The sequence below is a fragment of the Schistocerca americana genome, chromosome 5 (genome assembly GCF_021461395.2).
Source record: "Schistocerca americana isolate TAMUIC-IGC-003095 chromosome 5, iqSchAmer2.1, whole genome shotgun sequence".
NCBI lineage: Eukaryota > Metazoa > Arthropoda > Insecta > Orthoptera > Acrididae > Schistocerca > Schistocerca americana.
This window is the reverse complement of record NC_060123.1, coordinates 378,112,676-378,131,209: the sequence shown is the minus strand read 5'-3', so window position 1 is coordinate 378,131,209 and position 18,534 is coordinate 378,112,676. Positions and strand designations below refer to the sequence as shown.

The window sequence follows — 18,534 nt, the reverse complement described above, 5'->3', positions numbered from 1 at the left end:
AATATGTTGTAATGTATACAGAGTTATACTATTAAATGTTTTAGTTCAAAACTCTTTCATCAGTTTATTACATATCTTGACTGAACATTCGCTTTTCTAATCAACTGTTGGTTTGTTCAAGCATTAACCTGCCTTTATCTCAGAGCGGCAATTGCGAAATGTTGAACAAATTTCACGCCGCCTCGGTGAACAGTAAACGCAGTGAATCAAATCGCCACTTTTGCTGTAATAGATTTCACAACGCCCAACACATTCATTTTCACCCCCTCATCAAAGTTAATTTTGTAATCATCTGAAATGCGTGCATCTGAAGAACACGTTGAAAGTTTTGCTATTTTTCTTTTTGGTTTCTTCAGTATGTTTTCCTCTTCACTAGTATTTCTCTTCAATGATTTTTTGTGTCCTTTCTTTTCCTATCCCTTTGTTTCTTTGAATAGTTTCAGCAGAGTTTAGCCTTTTGTATACATTTGTTGCCCTCCTCTTGAAAACCACGATTTTCTGAATAGAAGGAACAGGTGAAATGTCTTCTAAAAGTTTTATCTGTGGTGGCTTAGAAACAGTCAGTTTTGAGTTGGTAATCTGGGAAGTCTTCGGTTTAGTAGTAGTTGAGTCCGACGTTGTGTCAGTGAAGAAATTTGACTTTGCAGGTAACTCTGCTCTTTTGATGGATCATTAGGACTTTTGACCGGCTTTGAAGTGGTTGGTTGGCCTGTATGTGAGATTCTACTCTTCAGTTTGTTGGCACAAACGAATATTCCGACAAATCAGCATGGCCCAGGACTACGGTCATCTCCATTTGGGTTATTTCACGTGCCTTGAAGCTAAATTTAATTGTGTTTCATCTCTCCGACTTTAAAACAAATGACTCATCTCTCCCAATTAACAATGGTCCATCTCCCCCGATTGTTTGGGGGAAATGGAGTACTCCGAGTTCTATCTGCAGGTAGTGAATTCAGTGGCCTTTCAGATTACATGTCTACCCAATTTTCAAGCTTGCAGTAAAAAAATAAATAAAAAAAAACACGTTAATACGGTTATTGTGCAACTACACGATAAAACTTTTCAGCTTATCAGGACCGATAACGTAACTTTTCTCCAGAACTAAAATGAAAATGAGAGGAACATTTTTCCACTGGGCTTGTTCACAAAAGAACTTCCTCGCAAGTTGCAGGAATTGCTCTCTAGCGGCGCATTTGTGCCATACACCTCTCGTCCATCTTACTCAGTGGTCCAACTCTCCCGGACTTACTATTATTGAGTTGTTATATTCTTTGTCGAAAGCTGTTACTGAGCCGTACTAATAAAAGCATGCCAAGGGAACAGTCTAATAGATCAGTGCTTTAAAGTTGGACTACAGTCACTGCGTGCGAATCCTGTCCACATACTTCCTACACGTGACCGTAGAATTCAGTTCACTACTTGGTTTTATCCTACCGGTAGTTCACGACCGACGACACCTGAGGACATCAACTCAACTATGGCCGCGCTGACACGCTTTTAAAAGCAAGCAACCGTGAAACTCATTGTTGAGCCAGAAAAGCTTAATCACCCGTTCTCGCACCTCCCAGGGGTTGTATTTGTTCTCGAATCAAAGGAGATCCAGCAGCGGTCACACGTAAGTGGTTTTAAAAAAATTTGGGAAAAGCACAAAAATACTCATTGACACGGAAGAAGAATGCCTTGTTTTTAAAGTAGTGCTGCCCAAAACGAAGAGATAGAAAATAAAACACCATCGTAAGTGTTTTGTAGTAGAAACGGAGCTTCTTTAACAACATAAACAACAATGCAGAATAAAACAGAGTAGACAAAGTAGGTAACTATTCTGTAACTGTCAGACAAAAACAGGAGCGTTATTCAGAATGAAAGGTCCGATCGTTCGCGAAATGGAAACCACAGTGAAAATTAGATGAAGTTCTGCACATATGTGATATACCATGTCTCTGGTATACCTAGCGATCGCCTCACGTCGCTCTTTGCAATTCTGAGTGCATAGTCAGTACGTAAAGATGATTAGAAAATAGTGTTGCCCACGAAGTATGGGTGCCTGCCGTGAGATAAAACCTGATTTCATACAACCTCATGTAACGTAACTGTCATGCATTTCCTTTGTCATGGCATTTCTCGGCTGCACACTTCAGGAGCAATTGAGGACGCTCCCTGCAGCGTTTTCGACTGGAAGTATTCGATCGCCCACCATACAGCCTGGATTTGACACACTCCGATTCTCGTCTCTACTCACATGAACTGCTAGCTGTGAGGACAATATTTTGGCACAGAAAAAGAGCTGCATAGTGGCACAGAGTGTTGGCGGAAAGTCCAGATGGCTGCCTTCTGTGAGGACGATATTGGAAAGATGGTACAACGCTATGACAAATGTCTGGATCGGAGTGGCGGCTATATAGAGAAGTAGCTGCAACTTTTGCGAATTTCACTTGACTGGTTTTCACTGTGGTTCCCATTTCGCGATTGATGGGACCTTACTTTCCGAATAACCACTGTAGAAACATTCAGAAGGAATCGAATACACATTTCTTTCTGCGGGATGAGAATTTCTAGAGACTGACCCAAATCATAAACCTTTTATTTCCCGTGCTGCTGGAAGGCTGACAGCAACCAGTTTAACATTCTTCAGACAATGGATTATATGTCTTTTCTAGATTAATTTAAACTAATCTTAGAAATTAGAAACAGGTGATTATGTTTATGTGGAGGTGATGCTAATGTGATACACATTCTGTCAATTATGAGGATGAGAGGGGATTCTTGGCAACTGCAGCTACGGACTGTAATTTGTAAAATACGCTTTCTGTGAGACAGCTTGGCGCGGAATGGCTGCCTCAGCGACCGTGCACGCACTGCTGTGAGTCAGCCTTGTACGGCAGCGGAGTTGCGTCATCGTCAGACTGCCGGCAGTTCACTCAGTGGTGTGCATCACCGCCGACTTAGCGCCACTCGTTGTGAGCCACAGGCAGCCAGCTGTGTGCTTCTTGCCGGCGTGGCTGAGATCGCGGTGACAACAAGCGTCCACAATCTGGAGTCCGAATCTGCGGCCCTCGCCTCTGGATGCCTCTGGCTTGTGTTGGAAGCCAGGACGACTGCCCACGGTAGCGAGCCATGATGGGGCCTGCCGCTGGCTGGCTACAGACCCCGTGCTGGCCTCAGAGGTTCGAACCAGATATCTGCCGTGGATTGGAGCGCTGGCGCCCCATCTGCTGCTGTGTATAACTGGTGGTGTGACACACCCCGCCGTCCAGGAGAGCTGCCACATATGAATCAATCAGAGAGCCACACCTATTTATATGTGGTTGTGTGCCTCTGTTTTGCCATACGTGCTGCTTCGTGTCATGTACTCATAACACGCTAGGTTGGCCAGTGGGCCCCTTCCGCCTGTGATTTGCGACATGCAAAACCGCTATGTATACTCTTTCAGCAATCTGATGGCCCTGTGGCCTCTATTCTACTTCGCAACTTTTGGTATCCAAAACTCACTACAATCCGGCCCACACCTGGCTCTAACTTGTGCTCAGAATATTGCACAAAACTAACTTTCCCTAACCTAAATGGTGGTGCCGCTACAGGAAACGAAATGATATATCACTGTGAGCTGATGGTTGGATTTCTAGCACAGAGAGGAGATGTTGGGTTCGCATTCTAACGGCCGGATATGTGATGACTACCATGGTGAAGTGGAATCCTGCTTCGAGTTAGTCAGGAGGCCTTTGGCTGTCCAACCTAGGTGTACTGAGTTTGGTTGGTTGGCGTGGGAGATAGGAGTACTTTATGGGCGGTTGCAGCAAGACAGTCAGAATAAATTTAAATTCTTTATTACTCCAATAAGATTGAACAGCTACAAGAGCATGCCCTCATCCTGGACACAGCCTAGCATGATACATGTTGTCCCCAAATCACTGCAGTAAGAGTGGCAGACATGCTTGGAGTTTACAAATGCTTTTGTCCAGAAATGTGTTTTATCATCACTAGTGATGCCCCAAGTGCTGGCACCGCAGCAGACAAAACACAACTGCATATCTGACAGCAGGTAGCAACTGCAAGAAGAGGAAAAGGAAGCTGCAATAAACAAATAGGTAGAAAGACGTCGAGGCACGATGTAGTGGACAAAATGCCACGAAATGACATGTTACCCTTATAAGTGTGCAAATGATTATTTATTCTTAAAGAGTAGTTCAGTCGGACTCTATGCATTAAGTTCTTCCCACTCTTTACGTGCCTCATCAAAACCTTTCGAAGTTTTGGGAACCAGAAGCAGATGGAAATGTTTCTGTAGCACAACATGATTTGTATTCATCCTATGCTTCGCTTGTCTATAACAAAAATAATGAAAATGAAACGAAATTAAATTCATCTGATGATGATCCTATGACTATTGAATCTCGTAGTGGACTTAAATATCTAGCAAATGAAGGAGAATGCCGATCTTTTTAGTAGGATGTATTGGTGTCTCCAATGTAGTACAAAATTTACTGGTGCACTGCTACCTCACTTTATCAGAGTCGCACGAATCAAGTAATTTACAACTGGAAACTTATTTAAGCATGTTTCGGATCTGTTCTGACGTACATCTGAAATCAGTAACCTTGTGCTAGCAAGAAATATGCTGTTGCAATGCACATCGGTTTTGAATGAGCTGAATTGCTTTCTAGTATTTCTTTGATAGACAGTCAGTAGCAGCTCATCGCAGGCCCAGTAAAGAATTGAGAAAGACAGCTCGAATGAATACTAACAACGTAATCGTTACGTTCGTAGTAACTACCTACTCGTAATTCGAAGTGCTCCCGATTAAACGCAGGAATCACAGTGAGCAATTCTGGGGCGGGAGTTGTTAGCTTAATGGAGGTTCCCGAGGCAGCACACGAATTTAGTAAATTGAAATAAGAGGCGCCTCTCGGACGGAAAGCAATCGTGCGAATTAAAATGAGAGTGCACGTCACAGCACAGCGTGCAGGGTGAGGGAGACAGCGCGGCTGCCGGCGCTCCAAGCGCGACACCAGCGACCTCAGTTTTCACGACAAATTGTGGGGAATACTCACAGCGGAAGAGTACTACTCAACTAAAGGCTGCCACTACTGTGACTGAATGTGCCTTCATGTTTCTCATCTGCGCATCCCTGCAAGGTTTGCGAGTAATAAGTTTCCGTTAAGTACGCCTAGCTACGGTTCCGATGCAAGACCATGCTGAGGACGAGTATATGAACCGTTGAACTGGAGTTCTGTTATTTAATGATCAAATAGCATTCACGTCACTTTAATTACACCTGAATAGCGCGCGCTGTACAAAAAGTCTAACCACTCCCCATTGACTGTTTACATCTTACGAGCTATCCAGCAGTGTACGCCTGCTTCGTCGTATTTTCACGATAGCAGAAAAAATACAGCGAATATATTGCTTTTGAAGCATATCGTAAAGCAGGTACTTTCAGTGTTGTAATAGACAGAAGAGATTCGTTTCTGTTACATTACTTTTGCGCAACTCATTTCGATTAATTAAGCAAACGCAACCTCGAGTGCATAAAGCTGTTGTGGTGGACGTAATGGAGCGCCACAAATAGTACTAACTTGCGTATGGATGACAATGCACCAAGACTTTCAGGAAATAACTCAGTCACTAGATAATATCAGCTGTACATAGTTCATATGTCGTCTAACGACCAGAATTACAAAATTAGTCGAAACAACATGTGTATTCCGTACCACAAAGAACCTCTTGAAAAGCAAGGAAAGTTTATGCCGTAGAAGCTCCACACAAAAATTTCGTATAAGATGGTCCACCAAATCAATAACTACATACATGCAGAAGCAGCTGTACTCTCAAAAGTTATGTCTGTATCTCTGTGTCTACCTGAGATACCCACCATCTAGAACCCAAAAATGGAAAGTCTGCAACATTATGTTTCAGAACACTGTTTCGTCATTCCTTTCGCTTTTTCGTAAAACGTTAACAATCATCTTTCCCTTGCAACATCTGTCCTAATATTTCCTCCAGAATCTTCTATAATCTAATTCTAATACTCAAACCTTTGACTTCTTCTATATTTATCCCGTCACTCATTTCTTGCGATTCATGTACGTAATACAATAATATTAAAGCAGCAATGTGTAAAATCGATTATTTGTACCCAGAATACAGACACATTACTTTTAGAGCCGTCAGTACCTTTTCTCTTGCACCAAACCACACAAAACCGTTCACAAAAAAGATACTTCACTAGAATTTTGCATGTTGCAAATTTAGGAAAAGAGTGACCAATAACTGAATTCAAAGAAAGTGTCTTACAGATCACTGAATATCAAGGGTGATATCCAGAACTAATCTATCACAAAACAAAGAACCTAACGCTGCTTGATAACTTCGTTAAAAATTAAAATATTATTATTCTGAATCGGAATTCGAACACAGATTTTTCTCTGCCAGGTGAAAATCAATAATATCTGAAATATCCAAGCTCAGTTTACAGGACGATATAAACGATGTACCTGTCAGAACGGATGTTCTCCATGTCAGCACGTAAGAAAACAACTTAGCCTGTAACTCAAATGATTTTTTAACTATGTGAATACCATTTGAACAACAACGTATTTAAAAATACGGTTACGTGTGTTTTTAATGCGATCATGTGGTGTGTTTCATACAAGTGAATGAATCTGAACATCGTTCATTGTTACTTCTGATTCTGTACATTTATAACTTAAGAAACTTGATGTTCGAGTGATATTTTGGTGAATGTGTTCCTTAGTTTTCAATAACTAATAAGTAGGCGGCTATATCTCATGTATCATCCACGCGAAGAATATCTTCAGAAATACAACCACAGATGAAAAGACAGTAAATGTTAATAATACAGTACTATAAAATCAGCCATTAAAAGGATCTCGTAAGCATATTAGGAGAAAGAGAACGTTATATTGCAATGAAGAATTAATTATGAGCAGTGTCTGCACAAAGTGGATGAAGCTATACTTTTTTTTGCTACTAAAATACTATAAACGATCTGATTGACCTACTCTCTTAGCTGCTTACTTAAGTTTCGTCACGTGTAACGAACATTTGCCCGCATATATATCCTGTGGCTATTTACACCTCACTAATTAGACGCTATTATTCCCGCTAATATCGCCGACGGCAGTCTCATTTTAATACCATTCACTCAAGCTAATAGAGTTTAAACGTTTAAATGCCTTGCAGTTAAATCCTATAGACCAAACAGTCGAGAGTCATCAACTTCTGTCGTGTCTTTTCCTTTTTCAGAACGTGAAAAGAAGAGCAATGTGTTTCGAGAGTTGCTTCATTTTCTCGCAGCTCATAAAACTGTGTTGCATCAGCTTTTAATTGGCTTCTCTGTCTGTTTAAAAGCATGAAATGAAATGTTGCTAAATGAAAGCTGTTGTTCGCCATTCATGTGCATATTTTCTGGATTTCTGCTCCGAAGTGCTTCAGCAGAAAATTGGAAATTAATTAACGAATAGAGCTCACAGTTTCACGATTCAAAAGGCAATGGTTACGGCAGCGCAGAATAGAATAGATATCACGCGAATTTGGAGGCTCGGTGTTTCAACTGACAATTGTTCTGCGAATATCGTACTTCTCTACAGATTCATGATGCACCTACCGAAAACTAGCGTTTAGGTTTCGACAGTGGCTATATAGAAGCGTACCCAAATTTCCTCTGTTCTATAACATTTCTTGGCACACAGATGGAAATAAATACCAAAATACTCAAAGTTATCAGAAAGCGAGATGGTGCATTGGTTAGCACACTGGACTCGCATTCGGGAGGATGACAGTTCAAACCCGTGTCAGTCCATCCTGATTTAGGGTTTCCGTGATTTCTCTGAATCTCTTTAGGCAAATGCCGGGATATTCCCTTTGAAAGCTCACGGCCGAATTCCTACCCCATCCCTCCATAATCCGACGGGACCGATGGCCTCGCTGTTTGTTCCCCTCCCCCCCTCCCCCCCCCCCTCGCCATATCAACCAACCAACTGATAGTTAACGTCGTTAATCGTTTACCTCCTGACCAGGCATACATGCTACATTAAATAAGAAGAAGTATTCTCTTTTAGCGATGTTGAAAACCTGTAGGAACAATTGTTATCTCTCTACACAACTTTTATCAATAAAGTTCATATGACAGAAAAAATATACGCAATTGGATGTCCATCCATATTTTAATTATTTCAGTTCTCAGCAATTATTTCCATCACAATATTGAAATTTATAAGCCTACGTTTCAAATGAATCTGTCGATTGTCTTATATAAAAGCGTGCGAAATAAACTATTTCATAGATAACAAAACATAAGAGCCATCTGGACTGAACCAGTATGCGGTGCGATAGTTTTATGTACAGAAAACCGTTAAATTTTATGGAAGAAAACAATCCCATTCCTCTAGCCATTATGCTCTACTGTGTGTGTGTGTGTGTGTGTGTGTGTGTGTGTGTGTGTGTGTGTGTGTGTGTGCGCGCGCGTGTCTCCGGTGGCATTAGCAGTAGCTGTAGTACTAGTAGTAGTAGTAGTAGTAGTAAGTAATACTTATGGGTGAAGCATTCCATCCTGAATTTTGAAGTGTTTGAGTTCGATATAAGATGTCTCATGTGTCATATCTGCTTCATCTCGTGTGGAGTCTGTCATTTGGCTTACAATAATGACTCAGTTTCTTTGAAAATTAGTGTTGTATGGTCTCCGTGATTTACTTTTACATTCAAGATCAACACCTGGGTCTCTTAAGGGAAAGAGTAAGAAGTTTTATGTAGATAATTTCAAATAAGTAATTTCCAAATGAAATTACCGGTTTCAGCCGTCATCGAACATCGTAAGATCATGAAACAGATGCAGTGGTTCACTCCCACTACCATAGAAACCACAGTGTCACTGCAGTTTTCTCAGTGCTGCGAGTGCACCACGTCATCTGTTTTATGATCAGACAATAGCCTTCGCCGGCCAAAATCGGTAATTTCACTTAGCAATTAGTGTGATTGTGTCGGAAAATCAATTATTTGAAAAGAAACAATGGCTGTACATCTCCAGTTCGACATAGATTTTGTTCTTTCCAAATACATTACTCTTAAATACGGTTTTATGATCTGTTGGTCCATTTCATTCGTAAGAATGATGGCTGCACACCATGTCCCCTTGTGGTTGCAGGTTCGAATCCTGCTTCGGGCATGGATGTGTGTGATGTCCTTAGGTAAGTTAGGTTTAAGTAGTTCTAAGTTCTAGGGGACTGATGACCACAGAAGTTAAGTCCCATAGTGCTCAGAACCATTTGAACCCTTGTGGTTGTTTTAGTTTTGCCTTTCATTGACGCTGATTTTTTAAAATCATTTAGTCTTCTACATTACATGAAAATTGTTTCTTCACAATCACAGTATCATAACATCTAGTCAGAGCATCATTCTATTAAAAAATACGCATAGTACATTTAGAATGATTACCCTGACTAGGTTCACCGCATCCCGCACAAACATGACAGCAAATACAAATTATAAGCTATGCAGTGTCATATACACTCCTGGAAATGGAAAAAAGAACACATTGACACCGGTGTGTCAGACCCACCATACTTGCTCCGGACACTGCGAGAGGGCTGTACAAGCAATGATCACACGCACGGCACAGCGGACACACCAGGAACCGCGGTGTTGGCCGTCGAATGGCGCTAGCTGCGCAGCATTTGTGCACCGCCGCCGTCAGTGTCAGCCAGTTTGCCGTGGCATACGGAGCTCCATCGCAGTCTTTAACACTGGTAGCATGCCGCGACAGCGTGGACGTGAACCGTATGTGCAGCTGACGGACTTTGAGCGAGGGCGTATAGTGGGCATGCGGGAGGCCGGGTGGACGTACCGCCGAATTGCTCAACACGTGGGGCGTGAGGTCTCCACAGTACATCGATGTTGTCGCCAGTGGTCGGCGGAAGGTGCACGTGCCCGTCGACCAGGGACCGGACCGCAGCGACGCACGGATGCACGCCAAGACCGTAGCATCCTACGCAGTGCCGTAGGGGACCGCACCGCCACTTCCCAGCAAATTAGGGACACTGTTGCTCCTGGGGTATCGGCGAGGACCATTCGCAACCGTCTCCATGAAGCTGGGCTACGGTCCCGCACACCGTTAGGTCGTCTTCCGCTCACGCCCCAACATTGTGCAGCCCGCCTCCAGTGGTGTCGCGACAGGCGTGAATGGAGGGACGAATGGAGACGTGTCGTCTTCAGCGATGAGAGTCGCTTCTGCCTTGGTGCCAATGATGGTCGTATGCGTGTTTGGCGCCGTGCAGGTGAGCACCACAATCAGGACTGCATACGACCGAGGCACACAGGGCCAACACCCGGCATCATGGTGTGGGGAGCGATCTCCTACACTGGCCGTACGCCACTGGTGATCGTCGAGGGGACACTGAATAGTGCACGGTACATCCAAACCGTCATCGAACCCATCGTTCTACCATTCCTAGACCGGCAAGGGAACTTGCTGTTCCAACAGGACAATGCACGTCCGGATGTATCCCGTGCCACCCAACGTGCTCTAGAAGGTGTAAGTCAACTACCCTGGCCAGCAAGATCTCCGGATCTGTCCCCCATTGAGCATGTTTGGGACTGGATGAAGCGTCGTCTCACGCGGTCTGCACGTCCAGCACGAACGCTGGTCCAACTGAGGCACCAGGTGGAAATGGCATGGCAAGCCGTTCCACAGGACTACATCCAGCATCTCTACGATCGTCTGCATGGGAGAATAGCAGCCTGCATTGCTGCGAAAGGTGGATATACACTGTACTAGTGCCGACATTGTGCATGCTCTGTTGCCTGTGTCTATGTGCCTGTGGTTCTGTCAGTGTGATCATGTGATGTATCTGACCCCAGGAATGTGTCAATAAAGTTTCCCATTCCTGGGACAATGAATTCACGGTGTTCTTATTTCAATTTCCAGGAGTGTACATTAACAGTGAATTAATAAGCGAAAGTTTCTTGAAGGTCTTACCTCTACCGCGAGATAGGAATAGTTTGAAAATTACGATATCTGCTGCTGCCAGGATCTGTCGTTGACACTCAGATCTCACATGGATAAGATCTTTTTCTCCACATTCACAGTAGGGAGCGTCTGTTTTACCTAATCAGCGCCGAAGCAGTTCGTAGCATACTTGGTTACGTTTCGGGCGTGTCTCCCTCCCATACATTGTGTTTGTGATCGTTTGGAATACTACAGTATGACCGGGATACAATAATGGATCGCCTTTGTACAGGTTCTCCGAACATTGTCCCACTTTTTTCATAGGTATTCCTTCAAAGACGTAACAAAGTAAGTTCGGAACCTTGTCTATTCATAACTGCTCATATTGATCACTTCCTTCGCTAACCTGCCCGAAAGCTACAGTGTCCTTTTATTCAAACTTAATTTCGACGTTTTTCTTTTGTAGATAGTCCTTCGATGAATTGTTTCGAGCACTAGCGGATTTTTGTGTCGTTGTCTACAGACGTGTCGCTGTATTTGCTGTGCTACTTCCGAATTAAGGAGTGTCATCCTCAGAGATGGAGTATTTACCGAGGCACATTTTAGTTCTCGAAAACTACTACAGATACACGTCTGGGACATGTTTAATTAGATTCACCAGATCAATAACAACAAAATAAACTGTGCTTTACTTTAACCTCGTACAGTTTCGCGATGGCTTCATATTAGTGAAGCTGCTAAATTTCAGGCAAAATCTTTCATTAACCGTAAGTCCGTAACTAAATATTTGCGGACCTATGTTTATGTGAACTTTTTTATTTACTTTCACTTGTAGAACAACATATTAAAATATTTGAATATCTTCGCGAATCACCCTATATAGTCCGTAACGTGTCTTTTCATCTTGTAAACTCAGTATCTCTAGGAAATCCAAAAGAAGGAAGATGCTGGGTAAGTGACACAGAAACGACTTAAGTTGTTCCGGGAATGTCTCTGTGTACTGATGTCAGAGAGGCTTGGCTGCGGTGTAGTTTGTGCCACCTGTAGCTAAGAATTAATTCTAATGACTGTCGGCTGGTGCGGAGTTTCGCCGAGTCTACCAGGCGACGAGGAAGTGAACACAGTACCGGCTGGAAAGCGTTGGGGAGCAAACGGTCTGTAGACTGCGGTCATAGATGTGCGAATGCCGAGTGTAGAGGGCACTGCTGAGATACAGGCAGCGAGTGGAGGCTGCTTGTCGACGCTCCTTGCTGCCGTGTGTGGAATACAGCGTCCGGATGGATATTGAAGAGCTACTGGCAAGAAGCACATGCTGTCTATTTTCTCGACGCCATGTGCAGAGTACAATGACCGGACTGCTGCTGCGTAGCTACAGGCCAGTGCACTCTCTTTGCCCGTCGTCTTATCGCTGCCATGTAAGGAGTATGACACACTGATAGATGCTAGGCCCATCAAGTGCCGGTAAGTGTGGGTACAAAAGTGAAGGGTACGTGTTAGCATGGTGCTTGACTGTGGTCACAAGAGGATAGATAGCCAGTAATAGCTGGTGTGAAGTTATTATTCTGATAGAGGCTATTTAGTCTCTCTTCCTCTTTGCTGCTGTGTAACGCTGCAGCAGTGTGATGTGCACTTGAAGTGTGATTTGTCAGTGTTCGAGTGACGTTCATTTACACTCATTGCCATTAATGAGTTTTGTGGGGCATTGCTTCATACACAGTGTGGTTGTCATACGAATGACATTTTAGATTGACATTGTCTTTTGGTTTGGCGTAGTCCTCCTGTTTGTATCTTTTCTGTATTCTTTATGTCACGCATAGCATCAGTTTACTGTTGTCTGCTACCAGGAGCTCGCGTCACGTCAAACAGCATATGTTAGTGCGTTTGTTTCTAGTATAATGGAGGACTTTGTCTTTAATGCCAAGATTCTTCTCGTTCGTCACATATGTGAAATTAGTATTAAGTTTGGCAATTATGATTTACAAATGCTATAGCTGTGCATATTTTAAGTAATGTAAAGCACCCTCATGTTCGAAAGGAAGCTTAGATTACGAAGGTTGCCACCGTTTGCTGCATTTAAATATTTATTGCTCTGGTAACGCTGGGATTGTGTGACAGATGGTGGAATGTACCACCATCCAGTCACATTAATATGACCACCGCCAATGTGAATGTGCAGTTACCAAACACAGACGGCAGATGGCAGCACTACCAGTGGAGGGTATATATTGTGTGTCGGGGTGACGCGGAAAACAGTGGAGTAGTCGTGATGCGGAAAGGCGGCAATTTACCTGATGTCCAAAAGGGCATGATAATTAGCGCTCCAGCCAAGGGTGAAACTATTTACGACATATCTAAGTTTCTAAACTGGTCGCACGCCGCCTTGGTTAAAGTACACCGCGGATGGCAAAATAGCGTATCCAAAACTGGCACCGAGATAATTGTGATGCACCGAGGCCACAGATGACAAGGGAGAATGACAGATGCGGGGATGTGTATGGGCGAATAGACTTGCAATTGTTGAGCAACTGACCGTCCATAAGAATCAAACGCCTTCAACAGGATCTCCACAACGCCAATTCAGCGAACGTTGCTCCACGTGGACTTCGGCAGCAGCCTCCTGGTTCTTGCACACATGCTGACTTGTTGATCGGCGACGAAGGCTGGAATTTGCACACCAGTACCGCAACTGGACGGCCACTAATTGTCGACAGGTCGCCTTTTCAGGTGAATCGTGTTTTACGCTCTACCGGACAGATGGCCGTTGGTGTGGACAACGTGAAACATCTCAATGTAATCACCCCGCAACAATCTTCGGAAAGGTACAGGCTGAAGGGCATTTTCTGGGTGTTCTCATCATTCTTGAAGACGCAATGGATCATCTATCTTTGGAGACCGTCTCCTCCCCCACCCCCTACCCCCACCACCGCCACCACAACATGCAGTTTGTTTTTCCTCGGCACGATGGCAGCTACCAGCAGGACAATGCAACGTATAACACAGCTTGAGTATACGTGCGTGGTTCGAAGAGCACCAAGATGAGTCGTCTCCTGCCACCAGACTACCCGGATCTAAACCCAATGGAGAATTTGTGGGACCTCCCCCATAGAGCTGTTTTCGTCGTGGAACCTCAACCGAGAAGCCTAGTGCAGCCTGATACGGAACTGGAGTCGGCATTCCTCCACATTATGTCGGTATCTTTCAGAAGCTCTCTGACTCTCTTCTTTCACGTCTCACAACGGTCCGCTACGAAAAAAAGGGTCATTCAGGCTTTTGACAAGTTGTCACATTAATGTGACTCGACAGTTTATATGAGAGATACTGATCTGAGGTTGCCAACATTTCAAGGTGTTAAGGTTTATCGTGCTTGATGCAGTAAGGCTACGTGAAAGGTTTAGTATATGGTAAGTCAACTGATATGTGTTCGTTATGTATGTTTTCTGAATTGTGTGTTTATGTGTCAAAGACTGGTTTTAAAGGAAATCGGGAATAAACTCGTAAATGTTTTTAGTGACTTGCTGGCCGAAAGTATTTATTTAATGGCATAGTAATGAAATGCAAGTGTCTATTAAACTGTACAGCATACGGCATCGCGTAGAGACTTTTTGAACACTTTTGGACACAGGTGACGGAGAGCTTTGGTGTTGCAGGGAGGCGAGAGATGCCACACCGGCACTCTGAGTGGCAGCAGCTGTGGTACTCCAACTTCGAGGAGTTCCAGCGGCTGACGGAGCCCACGTTCGACAACAACACCGTCAGCAACGTGACGGTGCAGCTGGGCGGCACCGCCTTCCTGCACTGCCGCGTGCGCAACCTGGGCGAGCGCACGGTGAGCAAACAGCCAGTAGCATGCAGACCAGCGACAGCGGCGGCACCAGCCACCGACGCGCCAACTTCGTCACACCGGTGTGACGTATACGTTCCCAATATTCGCAACTGCACGCTAGCCTCCAGCAGTGCCGAGCTGTGTGCAGCCCCACACCAGACTGCCAACGTGCTGTATGACCTGTTCGAGAAACTAGTTTTCCTCTGTAAAGCATTAACGTTTGCTCCATTTGTACTGGCGGAAGATCTACATTCTGTCTGGGATGGTCTGCTCAGTTCACAAACGAAACTAACATGTCGTTTTCGTTTACTGAACTTAATTCAGCGTACTTAATTCAATGTAAATTCGTAAATACACTGTATAACAGAAGCAGTAGCAGTGCAGGATGTCAATTTAACTTCGTTCTCGTATTTAAATCATTAGTGTTGTAATTCTCAGTGACAGGCAGAACGACCAGCAAAGTGTAGTAGTGTTGTTTGTGTTCCTGTTGTTACCATACATGACAGTGTGAACAGCGCCGTAATTTGAGTGAACATTGAGAAGAACAAGGAGATTCCATGTACTCGTGAGAGACGGCGGGGTTTGAAAGTGCCGTCATCGGGGGTCTCCATCAGGCCGACGTGTTGATTAGTATCCAGTTCAGTGAGGTATTCTGACGTGACAATTGCCTGGACGGGAATGTGGGGCAAGGATACTTGTCGGCATTGTTTCGAACGACCATGTCTGACTTCCACAAGGAAGGAGCGTCTTACTGTGCACTAAGCCCAATGTCGTCTTTTTACTTCTGTGCTTGTCATACGATAAAAAGTAATGGACTCCCGATACCATTCAGTGTCTTCCCACACCATTAGTCGGACACCAGCAGCAGCCGAACTAGGAAATTACCGTCCCTTTCGTAGGTTTCTGTCACACAACAACACAAACAGCAGCGTTTGGTGTGGTACGGTGACCAGGATGTACGGACTACTGATAAATGGCATTGCTTTGTGATTAGTAATGAATAGTGGTCCTTCACAACACAGGATGACCGTTGTCAGCAAATATGGCGCCTGCCCGTGGAAAGATCCCATTCTTCCGATGTTTGGGAGAAGCATAGTTATGTTACTTCTGGCGTAATGGTGTGGGGAGCCATCGGGTATCACTTCTGGTCAAGGCTATTAGTTCTATAGTGAACTCTGACGGCATAACGGTAAGTCAACGTCACGGACAATCTCGGTCCGCACGTATTACCTCTCATGAGAGTGTATCATCGTGCCATTTTTCAACAGGACAACGCTCATCTGCGCATGGCGCGTGTCATTATTTACTGCGTGAATCTGAGGCCAGGAGTATTTTCACATATCGCATGAATAGAAAATGCCAAAGGATGTCCTCGGACGTTAACTCCATCCAGGTGCCAGTATCTGGGATGTCACAGACCAACTGAAATAGTTGCTGGCCAACTTGGCTCAGGAGAGGATACAACGGCTTTGTGATACCCTTACCAGTCAAATTAGTACATGCATCTAGGCCAGAGAGGGTGAAATTTCTTAACGATGTGCTCATGCTGCCAAGTTCTTTGTAAGGTTGGTTCGTTTTTGCAGTCATTGAAAGAACATCACGTATCATCTTAACTCTTGAAGCTCAAATCGTTTCCTGCTCGTCCTATCATTGTTTCATTTGTTATATAGTTTATCTGCTGAGGTACCGAAATACATGTAATGAAGCTTCAGAGAATTCAAGGATGGGGATTCGAATCGTGCTTGTGATATTATTACGTACTAACTACTTACGTTAATAATTTACGTTGAACTTAAAGTAAATTATTTGTTTCTTTAGCCAATGATGCTGTCAGACAATCACAATTACATTAACTGTAATGTACAAAGAAAGCATTAACAACCAGATAAATAAAAAAGTTGAAAAACTTAACGATCAATGTACTGGTACTCAGATCGATTCCCTTAGAGAAGTCTTCTTTGTGGCACCGTCTGCACCATCTCGCTGTAATCGTAACTTCAAGAGTGTACTCGAGCTGTAGAGAGAGCAGCTCTTCTCACTGTTACACATCTGATTCGATTTCGTTTGAGAGAGATGAGTCGAGAATTACTGAAGCCCGGATTATTGAAAAAATGGTTCAAATGACTCTGAGCACTATGGGACTTAACATCCGAGGTCATCAGTCCCCTAGAGCTTAGAACTACTTAAACCTAACTAACCTAAGGGCATCACACACATCCATCGTGCCCGAGGCAGGATTCGAACCTGCGACCGCAGCAGTCACGCGGTTCCGAACTGAAGCGCCTAGAACCGCTCGGCCACCTTGGCCGGCCCGGGATATTGACAGTTGTATTGTCGACTGATAAGAATCCTTGCTGCGGTAGAACACTCAGTTATCCTGACACCCACAGGATACAAATCGATCATGTTGCTCAATAAGATTGTGTTGTATTCATTACTGCCAATCTTGATCGTATATGCTGTACATTGCACAGTAACTGGCTTCGTCTTACCGCGATAATCAGGTCTACTACAAAATAGAAAAGAAAAACGTTAGTGTGACAAAAATAAGCTCAACTAGATAAGAGCTAAACATGCAGAAATTCTAGGAACACACAAAGAATATAACACGGCTAATAGCCACACATACCACTAAAAGTATTCTAATACAACTATTAACGTCAAACAATCTGTACACAGGTATATGAGAAGTCCAGGTGATGTTCTGGAGTCGTCCTATAGACATTCAAGCCCGTAGATGTCTCTACTCCTGGGGCGCACAAATGATCATGATGATGAATGTAATGTCTTAAAATAGAATGTGAATGGTTATTAATGAAAGGGATTTCATAAGGCAAAATATATGTCTCGCCACTAAACATAAAATGAAACACAATATATAAAAATAAATTTAGTATGTTCCAAAAAAAGGTATAAGTTGTAAGGAAGAGTCTGTTAATAGAAACATTCAAGCATGAAAAAGTAAATTACGCAACACTGTGAAAGAATAAAAGCTGTAAAAGTTAATATAAGATCTATTAATTAGTAGAAAACCTTGAAGCATAATGAAGCAAATAAAACACGACCTTCTGTGACAGATGGTTAAGGAGTCAATAATTATTTAAACATAAGGTACAATGGTTCATTCAGGGGAAACCAGATGGCACCGCTTCGCAGCTTCTCTGTACGGTGTTATGGTTTCCCTGTTGTGGTGCTCCTGCAAGGAGGTCTGGTCTTCGGGCTGCCTGCGGCCACTGCACATGGCAGCAAGCCGGGCCTCTAAAGCTAGGGACTCTCGACTAAAAGCTTCCTGAATACATTGAAATAAACATCAAACTCAATCTGTGTTGTATATATCCAGACTGAAGCGATGACTGAAAATTTTTTATTAAGGCCAGGAATCGAACTCAGGTCTCATGCTCACTAGAAATGTGAGACAACCACTACACCAACATGGCAGGGTGGCTTTATACAGCCACACAGGCTACCCTCACACGCCTCCCACCTCAGTCCAAATTTCCATTCACGCCGCAGTGCACCTGATATTTCCCTAAACTCGAACAGCATTGCAGAGACTCTCCAGCTGTATTGGAATAGCACCTCAGCATCGAACGAAACGAAGGATCTTGCCTGAAAACTATGCGCAAAACTGTAGACCTATATCTCTGACATCGATCAATTTTAGAACATGTTTTTGCTCGCGTATCATGTCATTTCTGGAAACCCAGAATCTACTCTGTAGGAATCAACATGGATTCCGGAAACAGCGATC

The 18,534-nt window shown here is 43.7% G+C and overlaps 1 protein-coding gene across 3 annotated transcripts in view; it reads left to right on the top strand.

Moving 5' to 3' along the window:
• Positions 1–18,534, top strand: part of LOC124616008 (hemicentin-2-like) — a 1,911,634-nt gene that overhangs the window by 1,355,721 nt on the left and 537,379 nt on the right. For all 3 annotated transcript variants that reach the window (XM_047144221.1, XM_047144219.1, XM_047144220.1), the window contains one exon: positions 14,608–14,786. In XM_047144221.1, the coding sequence (XP_047000177.1) occupies positions 14,608–14,786 (179 nt within the window). The remainder of the gene's footprint in view (positions 1–14,607; positions 14,787–18,534) is intronic.